Source organism: Ictalurus punctatus, chromosome 21, assembly GCF_001660625.3.
Source record: "Ictalurus punctatus breed USDA103 chromosome 21, Coco_2.0, whole genome shotgun sequence".
Classification (NCBI taxonomy): domain Eukaryota; kingdom Metazoa; phylum Chordata; class Actinopteri; order Siluriformes; family Ictaluridae; genus Ictalurus; species Ictalurus punctatus.
This window is the reverse complement of record NC_030436.2, coordinates 4334537-4351713: the sequence shown is the minus strand read 5'-3', so window position 1 is coordinate 4351713 and position 17177 is coordinate 4334537. Positions and strand designations below refer to the sequence as shown.

General features: G+C 37.4%; 1 protein-coding gene across 1 annotated transcript; it reads left to right on the top strand.

The window, feature by feature from the left end:
- Positions 1 to 1310: 1310 nt before the first annotated feature.
- Positions 1311 to 15440, top strand: pdhb (pyruvate dehydrogenase E1 subunit beta). Its single transcript, NM_001201084.1, is given in 10 exon segments — positions 1311 to 1347; positions 1465 to 1524; positions 8550 to 8657; positions 8775 to 8837; positions 10251 to 10286; positions 10516 to 10801; positions 12684 to 12794; positions 12904 to 12995; positions 14537 to 14678; positions 15046 to 15440. Coding segments are annotated over 10 exon segments (1080 nt in total). The 5' UTR covers position 1311; the 3' UTR covers positions 15192 to 15440.
- Positions 15441 to 17177: the final 1737 nt, after the last annotated feature.

Sequence of the window (17177 nt, the reverse complement as noted above, 5' to 3'; positions counted from 1 at the left end):
CAATTCCACACATGGTTTTTAATGTAGTGACGTATATGCAAACCCATCAGGGAGACAGCAAATACATTAGGTGTGGCCAAATCAACTATCTGGTACATTCCTAAAAAGAAAGAATGCACTGGTGAGTGTCAAAGTCAACAATCAAGAGGAGCCTTCACCAGAGTATATACACAGGGTTTACCACAAGATGTAAAACATAAGTAAGACTCAAAAACAGGAAAACCAGATTAGAGTTCACAAAAGAAAAGAAAAAAGCTGTACAGTTTTGGAAAATCTTATGGACAGATGAGAAAAAAAAGCCAACTTGAATGAATGATGGGAGAGTATGCAGAAGGGAAAGAACTGCTCAGGATTTGAAGCATACAACCGGACCTTATGTTGTGTGCATGGACGGCTGTTAATGGAATCAGTTTCCTTGTATTTTTTGATGGTGTGACTGCAGACAAAAGCAGCACGGTGAATCCTGAAGTGTATAGGGCTCTATTATCTGCTCAGATTCAGTTAAATGCTTCAAAACTCATTGGATGGCACTTTCCAGTATAGATGGATAATGACCTGAAGCATCCTTCGTAAGCAAGCCAAGACTTTTTTTTTTTAAGGCAAAGAAGTGATAAGTCCTGCATTGCCCAAGTTACTTGCTGAAGGGAAAACTGGAGGCAACCATCCCCCTGTTCACCTGATTTGGATGTAAATAACCTTATCTTAAAGCTAAAAGGCTGCACTGTGTCCTCATGTTCATGAATAAATTCAACTCCAATAAACTGTGGTAGATAGATTAAACAATAATAACTTTGTCGGTGTCCGAATATTTATGGACCTGACTGTATATCGGTCATTATAATTAAAGCCAATTCATACAAAATAACTGTTTACCTGGTTGTGGTTGAAGTAGGTGCGTGTAATTGATGTTTTGTACATTTTTACACACATTTTAAATATAAAACACAAATTCGTTCGACTCGACTTAACATAATTTTTTTTTAATAGATAGATAGATATATAGATAGATAGATAGATAAATAAATAAATAAATAAATAAATGCAAAATCAACGTGCACGAGCTTCTTATTTCGTAGGAGGCTAGTGCCCTTGGCGTGACGTACGGCTTCCGGTTTACTTCCGACATTTTCCAAACGTCTCTCTGAATGGTTCTTATTAAGCAAACAACCTTCTCATTGGATATTACGACATCACCTGCTACGCCTTTAAACGTCTGATTGGTTCTTATTGAACAACCCACTTTTCATTGGATAACAGAATTTGACAGCCCCGCCTCCAAATAGAGGACAGTGGGACAGTCTAAAAAGAAAGATGGCGTCGCTGAGGTGTTTTATTCGCTCTGGGAAGGTTAGTTACACGGATTATTTAAAATATGAATAATAATAATAATAACAACAATTATTATTATTATTGTAATAAAGTCAATGAAGGCGGTTTTAATGTTATCCGTGTTGTTGTTTACAGAATGCCGTTTCAGTCGTTCTCCGGAGGGAGTTTCACAGGACGCCGTCTGCTGCTGTGCAGGTTAGCATTGATGCTCTAACCTTCATTACCGTTTAGCAATCGATAGCAACGCAGTCATGTTACATTTGTTCATATTTCGTATTATATGTATTTACAATAATTTGAATTTCCATGCCAGATATTTCCCTATAATAAAGTATAGATAAACAGCTCCAGTTAGTGCCTACTGCATGTCAAGTTGACTTGGTAGTGTAGATAAATAGCTGACATGGAGGTTTATCCAGTGTAACCCCTATAATCTGTACAGTCTGTGTGAATCCCAAATCAGTCCTCTCCTGAGAGACTTCGATATTCGCGGATATGCGGAAATTAAGGGACTGTCTCTAAAGATACATACAACGTTGTTAAACACGTTTCTAACTTCAATAGCATTTGAAGGGAATGACCTACAGTCACAAAACCAACTGGAAAGTGTTCATCCAGGTGTCAGGTATGAGAAACACCGTTTAGATCATTGATATTTAACCCTACAATGCATGAACCAAAAAAAACCTTCACGAATGCATAAAAGGGGTTAAAATGACCTGTACTAGATTGAATGGTTTTCTTCAAAAAATAGATGTCCTTTTAATAAAATAATTAAAAGAAATGATGATGATCCACGAATGTTTTAATATTTCAAATATTTTTTTCTTTTTTAAAATTTTTTTTATTTATGTGCTTGTTTAAATTGTGGATGGGTGCCAAAGGAATTCAAAATGATTTACATAGGCAGCACTTCCAGTCAACCTTTTGAGCCCTTTTGAACTGCTTCTCTGACATAGAAAGGCATGCCACATGAAACCACCTCTTGCAGCAATGACATTCAATCTGAAAAAGGATCATAGTAATCTTATCAAATTGCTCGGTAATCAATTAGCTTCTCTCTCAGTCTCTCTCTTTCATTCACTCACTCTCTTACACACACACACAAACACACACAACACACACTTGTAAACAAAATGGTGTGCCCATAAAAATGTTATAACCATTGCTACATTACTCACCTAAAATGTTTTTGCACCACCACCCGGGGATTTTGAGGCAGCACATAATGAGCAGTAATGTCCCCTCTTGAATACTGAAAACATGCAGTTATATGTTAGCTCTGTTGGTAAAAGGTACATACTGTAAATAGCATTACCATATATCTACTACTTAATACTACTACTTAGTATGATGTTACAACATGTGTGGTTTCTCTGTGATAAAAATCTATACTTTGTACCATAGTCTAAATGACGGGCGTTTTTGTACAAGTAATAAATTACCTGAGGCTTTCAGAAGTTCCTTTGCCATTGTCAGTCACAGATGTTCCATGTGCTCCTTGGATGAGTTTATAGTTAGATGGCAAGAGATATTTGGAAATGCACCAACAACTTCTTTTGCCATCTGCATAAGATAAGATAAGGTAATGTTTTTTTTTTATTGTCCATGGGAGATTTTCACCACAGCAACCATACATACAAACAAACAAAACACATGCATCTAAATCCATTAATCATATTCAATACACTATTTGCATAATCTACATTGAACAAACCTTGATGAGCCTGAGCCTCCACATAAAGTACAGTTTGCTCTGACGCTTCCTCTGTGTAGCCTCAATTTACCCACTCCATTCTGGTTTGTTGTCTAGGTACACTCCAGGGTTCTTACAAGACTGAAGTAAATCAACATTCTGCTCCACAAATTCATAAGAACTGTGTCAGAGTTTATTATAAGATAAACTCTTTGTTTTTCTTTGTCGTACAATTTAATGAGGAAATCCAAACTGCATGATAAACACTCCAAAGCTGTACCAGTCCTATTGTGTGGAATGGTTCATGTGTCCTCCATTCCATTTTATGTCCACCCAGTCACATTTACTGAGACAGTTTCTTCTCATCTTGAAGTACTCTCTAGGCAGTGTAAATAAAGAAAATCCTGAAAATTCTTCATGTAAAAACCTATTTATTTGTTAAATCTTTGTTGAGTCAAAATGTAGAGAAAGGTGACCAATCAATTGCTTCTCTCTTACCATGAAGGGTTTGTTTCCCAGCTCATAGGGTATATTCCCGATCACACCCACTCTTCTATCCTATATTGCCTTGTCAATTCTCTACTATCCCTACCCCAATAAAGCAAAAAAGTCCCCAAAAACAATAAAAACACATTCTTGTGATTTAAACTACTTTAAGGTTCATCTTTTTAACCATATCTTTACCAAATGTTAGTTCAAAATCCAGACAATAAATGTTGTGAATCTTTTATTTATTTATTTATTTGTTTGTTTGTTTGTTTAAGAGACCCACTTTGTTAGTCAATTTAAACGAATGTGTATATATAAATACAATATAAATTCAATGACATTATTTGAAAGGCAACATTATCCATTTTCCTTTAGTGCTTAAAACACAAAATGTTTGGGGAAAAAAGTCTGTTAAGCGAATCAAAATGATTGACAGGATAACATTAAGCATTAAAACATTATTACTACTAATTTCCTATATATGTAGTATATGATAATTATTGTCTTTTAGATATCTCACTCACTTTACACTTAACAATTATTGTGAATTGCTTGGTACTTATAGTAAAAGTTAATAAGTAAAATTGTCGCCACCACTTGAAAATAGCATTGGATTGTCTAAGAACAAAAGATAAAAAATAAATTATAGTTACCTCATCCAGTGTTTCATTAACATTTATTTGATATACTCAACAATGGATTAACATTGTCATTTTTACGTAAGTTAATATATTCCTCTATGTTCACAGATTGTTTTTCAATCGTCATAAGAGCAATGCATTTCCCAAAGGGATGAATAATTTTTTCTTACCTCCCCCACCAGCCATTTATGTGGCTGGAGTGTTTTCAGCTCTGAATGATGCAGGATATTAGACCTTTTTATTGACCTTTGACTGTGTGACGGAAATGACTCTCACATGGTTTCTTAGACCACAGAGCTTGGACCTGCAATGGGATATTTGAATATAATATAAAAGGTGGTATGAATTAATGTGAACAAAAGCTTTATGACATGATTGAGAACTGTATAATACCTGGGCTGATGTGTCCTCTGAATGATCCTCAGATGTTTGTGTTTGTTTGCTTCTGGTGGATCAAAATACTTTGAACTATGTTTTGCTGGTCTTTGAGTTTATGATCTCTTGGCCCATTGCTGCTCTTGTTCGTTTTGTGACTGTACATCATTCCCTTCAAATGCTATTGAGTTTTAAATAATGGTATGTTTTGTGTATGGGCCCATTCTGCAGTGAAATTCATGTCTAATTTAAATGTGATTTAATAGTTTATTTTGATAAATATCAAAAATCTAAAAGGTGTATCTAAAATACCTGACACCTAGATGAACACTTTCCAGTTGGTTGTATGACTGTAAGTCATCCCCTTCAAATGCTATTGAAGTTAGAATCGTGTATAACAATGTCGTATGTAACTTTAGAGATGGTCCCTTAATTTCCGCATATCTGCGAATATCGAACGTCCAACGTCAAGGCAACTTTATTCCAGTTCCTGAGAGACTTCCGCAGTCACCAAACAAAGCAACCAGAAATGCTGACTACCTGGTTGAGGTGTGTTGGGAGCTGGGAGGAGTCCAGAAATATTCCCTGCGTCCCAATTGGCATACTTGTACTATGCTCTAAAAGTATGTACTCTCTTATTTATTAAGGAGAAATACATACTTTTGAGTGTGTATTTATTAAAAGACTTTGCAAGTACTGGGACGTACTAACACGTTGTGTAACGAAAGAGAACAATGTCACCATAAATAACCTCCCCCTTACGTTTCAGCTCTTCTTCCTTCGTTATTCTTTATATAATTTAAACTTTATATATTTTAATTTATCGTTCCCGTGATTTATATTTCCTTGTTTCATTTACATCTCTCTAAAATGCATCCTTGAATTCGGCGAAGCAAACCGTGACAAAACTGGTTGAGGGCGATATTGGCTGAAAAAGTGTCCAGGGGTCCACACTTTGAGAATTTACCGGAAATACTAGACCAGACTAGGTACCTTTCGGGATACTCGTTTCAATGTACTGCAATTTGGGACACACTAATTCTCGTCTCGGATATTGTTTAGTATGGATAGTATGCCAGTTGAGACATAGGGATGCATTTTCTGATGCTTCTTCAGCATCAGTTTGAGAAGCAGTCTATTAATGTTATTAATAGCTTTTATATGACAGTGCGTCTGATTTCTCGATTGTGAACATGCGGATTCATTTTCTTTAACAGCAGCTCAGATGGCAATGCCAGCACTTTTTCCAATCACAGGTTTATCTAATGCAATCATTATATGTTATTATGTCACTATATATATTTTATAGTAGCTAATAATTCACAGGGACTTGTACGGTGGACGTGCCACATAATTTAAGCCTAATAAATGGATTCTACAAAGTATGTCCTATAACATAGAAGACATTTAATTATTGAAATGGTCATGCTTTGTTTCTGGAGACATTTATGTAACTGTTATGGAAGGAGTGTCTGTTGTCAGCCTGTTGTAACAGTAACTTACGTTTCCCAACGGGAGAGTGTTCAGGACTGTTGGGTTTTTGTCTCATGAACTTGTTTCACAGGTTTTCATTTCTCAACATTAAATGTACGTATAAACAGTTAAAAAGCTCTGCACGTTATATGGATGTGATATTGCAATTAGGGATGTCACGATACCAAAAATCTAGTAGTCGGTACTGATACCACCAAAAGTACAAGATACCAAAGTCGATACGATGGTGTGGTTTAAAAATAAAATTAAAAAGTCTCCTGGAGGATGTCACCCTCTGGCTGATACTGGCGAAAAGAGGCTATCTGGCTATCGCAAACATTACATATAGCATAACGTTAGCTGGTTTCACAGCCACAATGCCAGCTCCCTCAAACAAACTTAATATAGGGCCTGTCTTTTAGGTGCTTCACCATATACCAGGTGTTTCCTCACTTTGTTGAACGATAGCATCAGTTACACACCAGCTTCAGCGCATCAATTATGTTTGTTGTCATCCGCCTCAAATGTATTTCCATATTTGACTCCTACCACCTTAACTCTCAACGAGTCGGGTGGAGCTAAACTTGTCGCCATTTTCTTTAGTGTTTCCCGTGTGCTTGTAGGTATCCTCCTTCTTCTTTACCACTTGTGGACCGACTAAAACACTTGCGCGTATTTGCTGCCTCCATCAGTTCCGGAAGAATTGCAACCTCTGTACCTTCATTACCAATGATACCTACGCTACTGCAGAAAAACAACCACAGTCACATTTTAAGTTGGTACCAACGTATCGGTTTTCGTGACATACCTAATTGCTATACATATCGTAGGACGATAGAAACAGAGTGAAACTCCTCGCAACACTCCAACACAGAACAGGCATCAGCCCAACTAAAGGATGAACTTGTACCTATTAAGGGAGGTATTTCTGTTGTTTGGACTTGATTTGGGTATAACAGATCAGACACCGACCAGAAAAAATAATTTGTATGCTGCAGACCAGTCATGAATGAATGCAATTATTATGTATAGATAATTTTTTCATCAATTTTAGATAAAGCGTAATGTATCCTGAGATAAGATTTTGTCCATATTGCCCTTCCCTAGCGTGTTTGCATAGCAATAAATAAAACATAAAAGAATTGGGTTTTTTTGCAAATTGCTGTGGGATAAGGGCAGTAATGCACTTCAGGCCATGCTGTTATAAGAAAATATTCCACTTCAGTGTGGTTACGCATGGCTCGAAAAAACCTTATGTAACCGCAGCTCTGACGGTAGTGTCTGTCGTAATTCAAATCAGGTTTATATTAATGAACTCGTTCTAATATGTTGTTTCCATAGAAGAAGTTATTGACAGGGACTTGTATGGAGATGGGCGCTCTGCATAATCTATGCCTAATAATGGATAAAAACAGATTTAAAAAAGTGTTGTAATTTAACAAAGAAAAACGTGTAATCACTGATGCATTGAAATTTTCTGTAACGGAGAACAGAGGGCTTTGTGCGTTCCCATTTCTCAGCAACACATCAAGCTGCCTTTTATTTTTTTGTTAACTTCGAGAGAGAGAGAGAGAGAGATTTGCACTCGGCAAATCACCGTGGGATGAAGATTAATAAAACACTTTAGGACTTTCAGTTACAGGAAAATAACCTTCACCTCAGGCCTAATTTTTGTCTGCATCACACCATCCCATCATGGATTATTTTCCTATAAAAGCATGCCCTGTTGTGTTTTATCCCTTACTTATTCTGCCCGTAGTGTACTATACTGTATGTCAAATTGAAATCCATTTGGTCTTGAGCCAGGAATTGAAATTTCATATCTGGTAGCGATGGAGTAAAATAATTGATTGGTTTTAGGGTCGTAGGATGGCACTTTTGCCACAAGTCTGTGAAATGTCTGTCCTGGTGAACTAATGCTACTGTTGTTTAAATAGAAAAGTCTAGGACCGACAACAGCTCGGCCACAAAGCGATAGACCACACATCACGTAGCAGGAACACCGAGTGCAACACTTAAAAATCGTTTGCCATCGGGTGTGTCACTCAGTACAAAGCACCAAACTGCCTCTGGCAGAAATATCAGTACGAGAACTGTGCATCGGTAGCTTCAGGTAATAGATTTCCATGGCCAAGCAGCTGCACACAAGCCTAAGATCTCTGCGTAATGCAAAGCCTTGGCTGGAGTGGTGTAAATCACACCACCACTGGACTCTGGAACAGTGGAAATGTGCTCTCTACAGTGAGGAATCACGCTTCACTATCTGGCAGTTTGGCAGATGAATCTGAGTTTGGTGGATGCCAGGAGAACACTACATACTGGAATGCATTGTGCCAACAGTAAACTTTGGTGAAGGAGGGGTAATGGTCTTTTTCAGAGTTTGGGCCCCTTCAACTTTGTGGGAACAGTTTGGGAACTTGTGGGAGCAAATGCCCTTTCCTGTTGTAGCATAACCTAACAACCTGAACTAACAAATGCTCTTTTGGGGGGGGGAATTAACAACAACTCCAAACACTAAAATTCATGCATGTTGTTATTTATTGCAGGTGACGGTGAGAGATGCTCTTAACCAGGCTATGGACGAAGAGCTGGAGAGGGATGAGCGTGTGTTCCTGCTTGGTGAAGAAGTTGCGCAGTACGATGGTGCTTACAAGGTCAGCAAATGTGGTGGTGTTGAGACTTTCTGCTCATTAAGCTAAAATAGTCTTTTGTACTTTGTGTTATTAGTCATTTGGTGTTTTGGTATTGTACCGTGTCCATATTTCATACAGGTGAGCAGAGGTCTTTGGAAGAAGTATGGCGATAAACGCATCATTGACACACCCATTTCAGAGGTGAGCAGAATTTGACTGAGTCATTTACTAATTTCCCAGCAAGTCCCAGCATGATTTTTGCAAACACCAGAGCAGTTGAAATCTAAAGTTAACCCCCCCCACAATGAACAGAAAAGTATTGGATGTGGCAAATTGTTTGTTTATATCATGGGCAGGTACATGCAAAAACAAGTATAACTGATAATATGCAGTAATGTGAAAAAGTAAGTACACTCCATGGAAATTGTTTTTTTTTGACACATTTGGACAAGCAAACATTTGATCCACTTTGAAACCGTGCCTATTAATAAAGTTGATACTCTATGAAATGACACAAACTTGGCATAGTAATTTTCACAATTTTAAATGAGCCAAAAACAGATCAGTCACATGGCAAAAGTAAGTACACCCCCTACATTTATCACACCTTCAAATGGCATTCAGAAAAAAGGTTGTGGAGTCTGGCAAGGGATTTAAAAAGATCTCCAGATGATTTGAAATGCATCATTCCACTGTATGGAAAATAATCTACAAGTGCGCAGATTTCAAAAGACTGCCAATTTGTCTAGGACTGCCCGTCACAGCAAATTCAGCCCAAGAGCAGACCGTCTGATGCAAAAAGAAGTCTCCAAGAACCCTAAAATTTCATCACAGGATCTGATCGTTTGTCTTGCAACTGTTGGTGTCAAAGTGCATGCTTTAACAATCATAAAGATTGGAGGTGTGCCAGGAACAAGCCTTTTCAAGACTACAGTTTGCCAATCAGCGCATAGGCAAAGACCAGGCGTTTTGGAATAATGTGCTCTGGACAGACGAATCAAATAGTGTTGTCTGGCACAGATCAAGGACAGCTTTTCAGGAGAAGCATCTCATACCAACTGTGAAGCACTGTGGAGGAAATGTTATAGTTTGGGGTTCCTTCACTGCTTCAAGGACTGGACAGCTTTCATTCATTGATTCAACTATGAATTCTGCATCATATCAAATAGTGCTTGATGATAATGTGAGGCCATCTTTCCGAAAGTTGAACCGAAAGTGGGTCTTTCAACAGGATAATGATCCTAAGCACACTAGCAAATCCACTCAAAAAGAAGAAATGGAGGGCTATGGAATGGCTTAGTTGAAGCCTGGATTTGAATCCCATTGAAATGTTGTGAAATAGATAGGACGTGCAAGAAAACCCTCAAACATCTTGCAACTGAATGAATATTGCATGGAAGAGTGGTCAAAAATAGCCATACGTAGAATTTTTGGGTTTGACCTCCATGCTTCCCCTGATTGCCACATTGTTAATGACTCTGGAATTAGAATTACAGTATAGCACTGACACTTGAAAGTTGGGTTAGCTAGTCAGAGTCTGCTATGTCACTTAAACAGAACTGAAAAATTATAATCCTTATAATGTGGGATTATTTGTTTGTTTTTGTTTTTTAGATGGGCTTTGCTGGCATTGCTGTTGGTGCAGCCATGGTGGGTTTGCATTTTTACTTTCCTCTTTATATAGTAATAAGGTTTTAGACATTTTGTATCACCTGCTATCAGCAAAAATGCTATGAATTTTGGGAATGTCTGGAGATTATGAAAAGATCTAGCCAGTGTTTGTGATCCATCATGTCCTTATCAACTCTTCTGCCTAGAACCTTATAAAAAAATAAAAAGGGAATAACTGACTAATGTTTAATTTTGGTTACGTTTTCAGGCTGGCCTGAGGCCCATCTGTGAGTTCATGACCTTCAATTTCTCCATGCAAGCCATCGACCAGGTCATCAATTCTGCAGCCAAGACGTACTACATGTCAGCCGGTCTGCAGCCTGTGCCCATTGTGTTCCGAGGCCCCAACGGTGCGTCTGCAGGAGTAGCAGCTCAGCACTCGCAGTGTTTCGCTGCCTGGTATGGCCACTGTCCCGGGTTAAAGGTCGTAAGTCCCTGGAATGCAGAGGACGCCAGGGGGCTCCTTAAATCAGCCATTCGTGATGATAATCCAGGTAAGATGGGCTATTACAAGTATTACAGAAAAATAAAAGATGCACAAATTTGATAAACATTGCCCTAAAATATTCAGCTTGTTCTGAGCAGCCGCTAAAACACCGTCTGAGCATGTCAAGCTAGTGACTAGGATTTTCCTGCTTTCCTGTTACTTGATTAAACTGATGAATAAATGTTTTAAGATTTTCTCATTGTTTTGCTGTTGTGTTGTTTTCTTGAAACAGTCTAAGATGTTGCATTAGTAGCAGATACTCATATTTTCCCCCAAGCCTCTGCACTTAGTAGACAGTGCTGTGTAGCTGGGAGGTTAGACCAAGCTGGATATTTTCCATTTATTTATTTATTTATTTATTTATAATCCCAAAGGCCATAAATCTGTTTATTAACATTACAAAGATCCCAGATCCCACAGTTCTTTAGAATAATGTTAAATCTACTGTCTGGCCAAACTCTCACTACAGTTTTATAAAAGCCTATTTTATTGGTGTCCTTGGCAAAACTTCATGGCATCATGTCTTTGTTTGTTAACTTTGTTGTCTGGTCAGCATTTTAATGTGTTTAAATGTGACATAATAGTGTGCTTGCTAAAAAGCCAAAGTGAGCAAAACATTCACTGTAGAACCATTTGGAGGCCATTTTAACCTTTACTTATTTGCTTCTCTGACTTTCCCAAAAGTTAACAGTACCTTTTTATCTCTCTTAATTTGTAAGGATTTTTATTAGACTATGAATAAAATTGCTTTGGGTAAAGCATAGTCTAGAGCAGTGGTTCTCAACCAGGGAGAGATCGGAATGGGGTGCAAATTGTTTTCAAGAAAAAACACAGACAGGGTATCATTTGGGTTCTTGTGTATTTTATTGCTTTTCAAATAGAATGTGCGTAAATGAAAAACCCCGCATTCCCTCTCCCTCTGTATTTTCTTTTTGCTTGGGAGAGGCGGAGCTTAGCCTGCCTTTTATCTAGCTGTCAGTGCAGACCAGTATCACCAACTTAGTGACTTTTCAGACCCCTTTAGCAACTTTTTTGGAAAAAAGAAAAAGTGCCTAGCGACAAATCTAGCGACTTTTTGGACAAACCTTAGCAACTTTCCAAATGTCATTAGTACTGTCCTGTAAGCGCGAGGTCTTGCTTTCGCGCTGCACTCACACCTCTCTCTGCGTCTGCTCTGTTCAGTGAGAGTCTGAGACCCGGAGATTTAACAATGTCATGGATAACAAGACGTGCCCTTTGTCCCAATTTATATCATTCATATGTGAATGTTTGTAGAATGCAAGACGAATGGAATGCAACATGTATAAAATAGTCCATGTTATTACAGCCTAGCTCTCTTGTTCAAAGTAGTTAGTGTTCACAAACATTTTTGGTCATTCATGTTCCATACCTGTCTGTTATATAGTTTTATAAAAGTCATGTTATTTTAAAAAATCATAAAAGTTATGAAAAGTAATTAAAGTAAAAAAGGAAAAAAAAAAATCTATCTATCAAAAACAGATTATAGATTAGTGTTTTTTTTTGTCTTTTTTTCTTTTCTTTCTTTTTTCCTTTTTTTTTTTTTTTTTTTTAAAATAGAATAGATAACTGTACCCGGTCTCCTCCAATATGATGGGAGGGGGGGCTTTAGATACAAAAGGTTGAGAACCTCTGGTCTAGAGTCTACCTGTTAAAGGTGACCAATGCACACAATTGTCCACTTGGTTCAAATGGTAGTCAATCAGCTAATGCATTTATTTTAGTTTTGAACTGGGCCTATGACACGAATGTAGCTAACAAATAACGAAAGTCTGATTCGCTCAAAATGTTTTCTCTAAAAATCTTTAATGTAAATGTATGTCTATAGACAGTCAATATATTCCAATTTTGTCCTCTCTTATGTCACACAGTGGTGATGCTGGAAAATGAGCTGATGTATGGCATGGCCTTTGAATTGTCTGCGGAAGCACTGTCCAAAGACTTCACCATCCCCATTGGAAAGGCAAAAGTTGAACGATCAGGTAGGAGAGACTCAAAGACAAGAGACAACTCAAATGTTTATCAGACAAATCTCACAATGAATGGCAAATGAATGAATCATTTTGTGGCTTATGACTGTGTTTCCATCAGGAAGTCACATCACTCTCACCTCACATTCCCGAATGGTTGGTTATTGTCTTGATGCTGCTGCTGTTCTGGCCAAAGAGGGGATTGAGTGTGAGGTAAGATGCAAGTTTTAGCTAGATATTATACAAGTCAAAATGCATCAGTCTCTATAAGCCACATTTGCCAATCAAAACCTCTCCCAATAGATTACAGTATAAGCTAACTGGTTCATGACCTCCTCATGCATCATGGAGTAATCAAATGAGTATGCAATGCTGTGAAAAAGTTTTTCAAAAACAGATTTCTTCTGTTTTTGTGTACATCTCATTTTGTTTCTGAAATTAAAACAAAATCTGAGATAAAACAAAGGCAGCTTGATTTAAACACAAAACAGTTTTTAATTGATAATATCATTTATTTAAGCAAAAAAGTTATCCAATACCATCTAGGCCTGTGTGAAAATGTATTTGCCCCCATAGTTAGTAATTCCCCAAATCTATGAAACTACATTCATAATGGGGTTCAGCTGGACTAGACACAATCAGGCCTGATTACTGCAAACCCTGTTCAATCAAATCAACACTTATGTAGAACTTTTTCAACAACATGTAGTTGGTTTAGAGGTCTTGCCCAGTAACATCCTATGGCACCAGTCACAGGAAGAGTGCCATGTTGAAAACTGTTCATCTTTTTTTTTTATTTTTTATTTTTTTTTTTTTTTAAACAACCACTAATTATTTTTAATAATTATGTGGCATTTGGGAACCTTTTGCTGTTATATGATGTCAAAAGAGCGGTCACTGCCAGTAAACAAACCCATCAGAGAGATAGTGAAAATAATATTAGGTGTTAAAAAGATAGAAAACACTGGTGTGAGCTCTGGAACACCAAAAGGCCTGAAAGACCACAGAAAACAATTGTGTTGGATGACTGAATTATTTCCCTGCTGAAGGAAAAAAAAAACTATTCTCAAAAGTTGGCCAGATCAAGTACACCCTCCAGGAGGTTGGCTTATCTGTGTAAGAGTCAAGAGAAGTGTTCACCAGAGTAAATACAGAGGGTTTACCACAAGAATGTAAACTCTTGGTAAGCCTCAAAAACAGGAAGACCAGAATATAGTTTGCCAGAAAAATAAAAAAAAATAAATCTGTACAGTTCTGGAACAACGGATGAGACAAAGATCAACTTGTTGCAGAATAAAGGGAGGAGAAGAGTATGGAGGCAGGTCAGAACTGCTCATGATCTGAACTGGTTTCCTTGTATTTATTGATGTGACTTCTGATAAAAGCATCAGGATGAATTGTGAAGTGTATAGAGTTATATTATCTGCTCATATTCAGCTAAATACAACAGAGCCACTAAGTTCTCAGTGTTTTAAAAAAGCAGATTTGTGTCTTATGTGTGATAAAGCTATCAGATTAGAAGCTCCCACAAGTGTAAATGCATTTGGATAATTTTTTTTCAGTATACAACCCAGATACGAGACGCATAAAATGACCAGGTATAGTTGGGGCCAATGAGGAAGCTCGTGTAATTTAATTAATTAATCATGTAATTCTCACGATTAGAACACACCGAAATACCAGGGATAGTATTCTGTATTTTCTTGTTGTTGATAGTGTTGTCTTAGTTTTGTTTATTTGATCCTGATATACAGGTGGTAAACCTGCGCACCATCAGACCCCTCGATGTAGAAACTATCGAAACCAGCGTGATTAAAACCAACCATTTGGTGACGGTTGAGGGAGGCTGGCCCCAGTTTGGAGTTGGTGCTGAGATTTGTGCCAGAATCATGGAGGGTAACCATTCTGTATTTTTTTTTATTTTTTTTTTTTTTACATTTTTAAAAAAATTATATTTCAATTGCTCTGCTCCATATGGCACCAATTATATTCCACTTATCTGAGCCATCCAAGCCAACATGTATTCATTGTTTAGCTATAACAAATGGTAAACATTTTACAGAATTTGCTATTGATAATGGCTGGTTCTTCGTTTACATGCTAAAGGCTATTTGCTCTGTTTTGTCATTATCATTAATGAGTGTTTTACTTTTGCAATGGAACAGCTCTGTTAAAAACTGAAAAGACTGAAATGTCCACCTGTTCAACTCCACTCATCTGTTCTGATAAGTTGTCCTCTATACTTTTTTTTTTATAACCGTAGGTCCTGCGTTCAACTACCTGGATGCCCCTGCTGTCCGAGTTACCGGAGTGGACATCCCCATGCCATACGCAAAGATTCTGGAGGACAACAGCGTACCACAAATCAAAGACATCATCTTTGCAGTGAAAAAAACATTGAATGTGTAGTAGGCAGCAAAACTGTTTTTTTTTTTCACACACGCTTTCAGGAAACTTGGCCCTAAAAACCATTGTCTTTCCCCGAGCCACCAAATAATAAACCAGAATGGATGTACTAAGAGTAGTTAAGATTCTCAGAAGTGTATAATGGTCTTTCTGTTACATGATGGGTCTCAACCAGTTAACCAGTGGATGTCTTGTGTGTATCTACAAGATGCCTTTTGTGATAAAAGGGATATTTATTACCAATGGGTAAAACCAGTCTTTGTGTATTATGTTCTAATATTAAGCGGAAATTAAATAATAGACACCACTTAATCATGGAGACGTCACTTATTTATATCCTCTTTGGGAAGAAGTGTCCTTTATTGCTAGAAGTGTAGTCTTGTGAAGACTTTATGCAAAATTCTCTTTTATTAAACAGAAATGACAGATTTTTCCCTTTCAAAATAATTTATTATTTAAAAAAAAAAAAAAAACCTTTAGGCGTCAAATGCCAGGAGACAACTACTGGTGAATATTAACAGCGCAGTTCAGTGACCGTTGGAGCACAAGAATAAACATTAAAATGTTTTATACATTAAGGGTACGTAGTGAGAGCCATGTCACATAGGATTCTATGAAACAAACATTTAGAGAGCAATATTAGTAAATATTAAGCAATAAGAGTAAATATTTGTGCCATACTAGTGCAAATAAGGTTGTAAGACTTGGTAGGGCAAAGCTGGAGCCAAGTATATAGGCACAGTTTCTCTGACAAATTGTCTCAAGTTTGCAGAATTGGTTCAGTTCTAGGCCCAAAATCCTGCTGGAACCATGAAATTATTGCTTTCTCACAATGACAACTCAAGTTATTTACATAATTACCTATATAAATAACTTCCATAAATCCATAGTACAAAATAATCTCTTTGACCCCTTTCAATCTGGCTTTCGTCCTCTACGTAGTACCGACACTGCCCTCGTAAGGGTTGTCAATGACCTATTACTTTCTAGCAGCTCCAGTTCTCTCCTTCTATTACTCTGTTAGTTCTGCTTTTGATACTGTCCGTCATGACTTACTTCTCTCCCGCCTCTCGGATATTGGTGTCGTGGGTGCTGCTCTTTCTTGGCTTGCTTCTTATCTCATGAATGTACAGTTTACATTTCTATGCAGGTTTATAAGTCTATCTTTTAAAATTAGGTGTCCCTCGGGGATCGGTTCTTGGACCTCTGCTATTCATTATATTTTATTTTTATATATATATATATATATATAAATAAAAATAAAAATAAAATGGGTGTGTAAGTTATATAACTTATGGGCCAGCTTATTCACTGCCATAGTTTCAGTTACGACTGTTATGCTGATGACATTCAAATCTATACAGCTTGTAGATCTGCTCCCACTCCCCAGACCAGTCCACCATCAGCAGGTGTAATAATGAAATAAAAGGATGTCTTAACATGGACAAAACTGAGATAATTATTATCGGAACACCAACACTTATTAAAAATATCTTTTATAACCTTACTTGTGACATTAATAGCACTCTCATTAAACCATCTAATACTTAAGAAAAAAAAATGTAGGCATCATCTTTGTTCCTTCCCTTACCTTTTGAAGCTCACATAAAAGCCGTTTCTAAAATTGAATTATTTCACCTTCGTTGCATTGCTCCCCTCCGTCCCTTCATTACCCTCAAAGATGCTGAAACACTGGTTTATGCATTTATTTCCTCACGTCTTGACTAATGCAATGCTCTCCCCATTGGTTTACCTGCTAACTCTATTTCTAGGTTGCAATATATTCAACCTAGAAATGAGGGGTGGGGAATGTACGCAAAATGTGCTATATACAACTCCAATATATAGCTGTTCGCCTCATTAAGGTGATTACTCTGCCTTATTTATACTCGACATAGTAATCCGGAGCTCAAGCTCATCTGCGTAACCAGGCCACATCTCAAATATACATGCAGTTCATTACTTGCAGGGTACATGAGCAGTATCCCA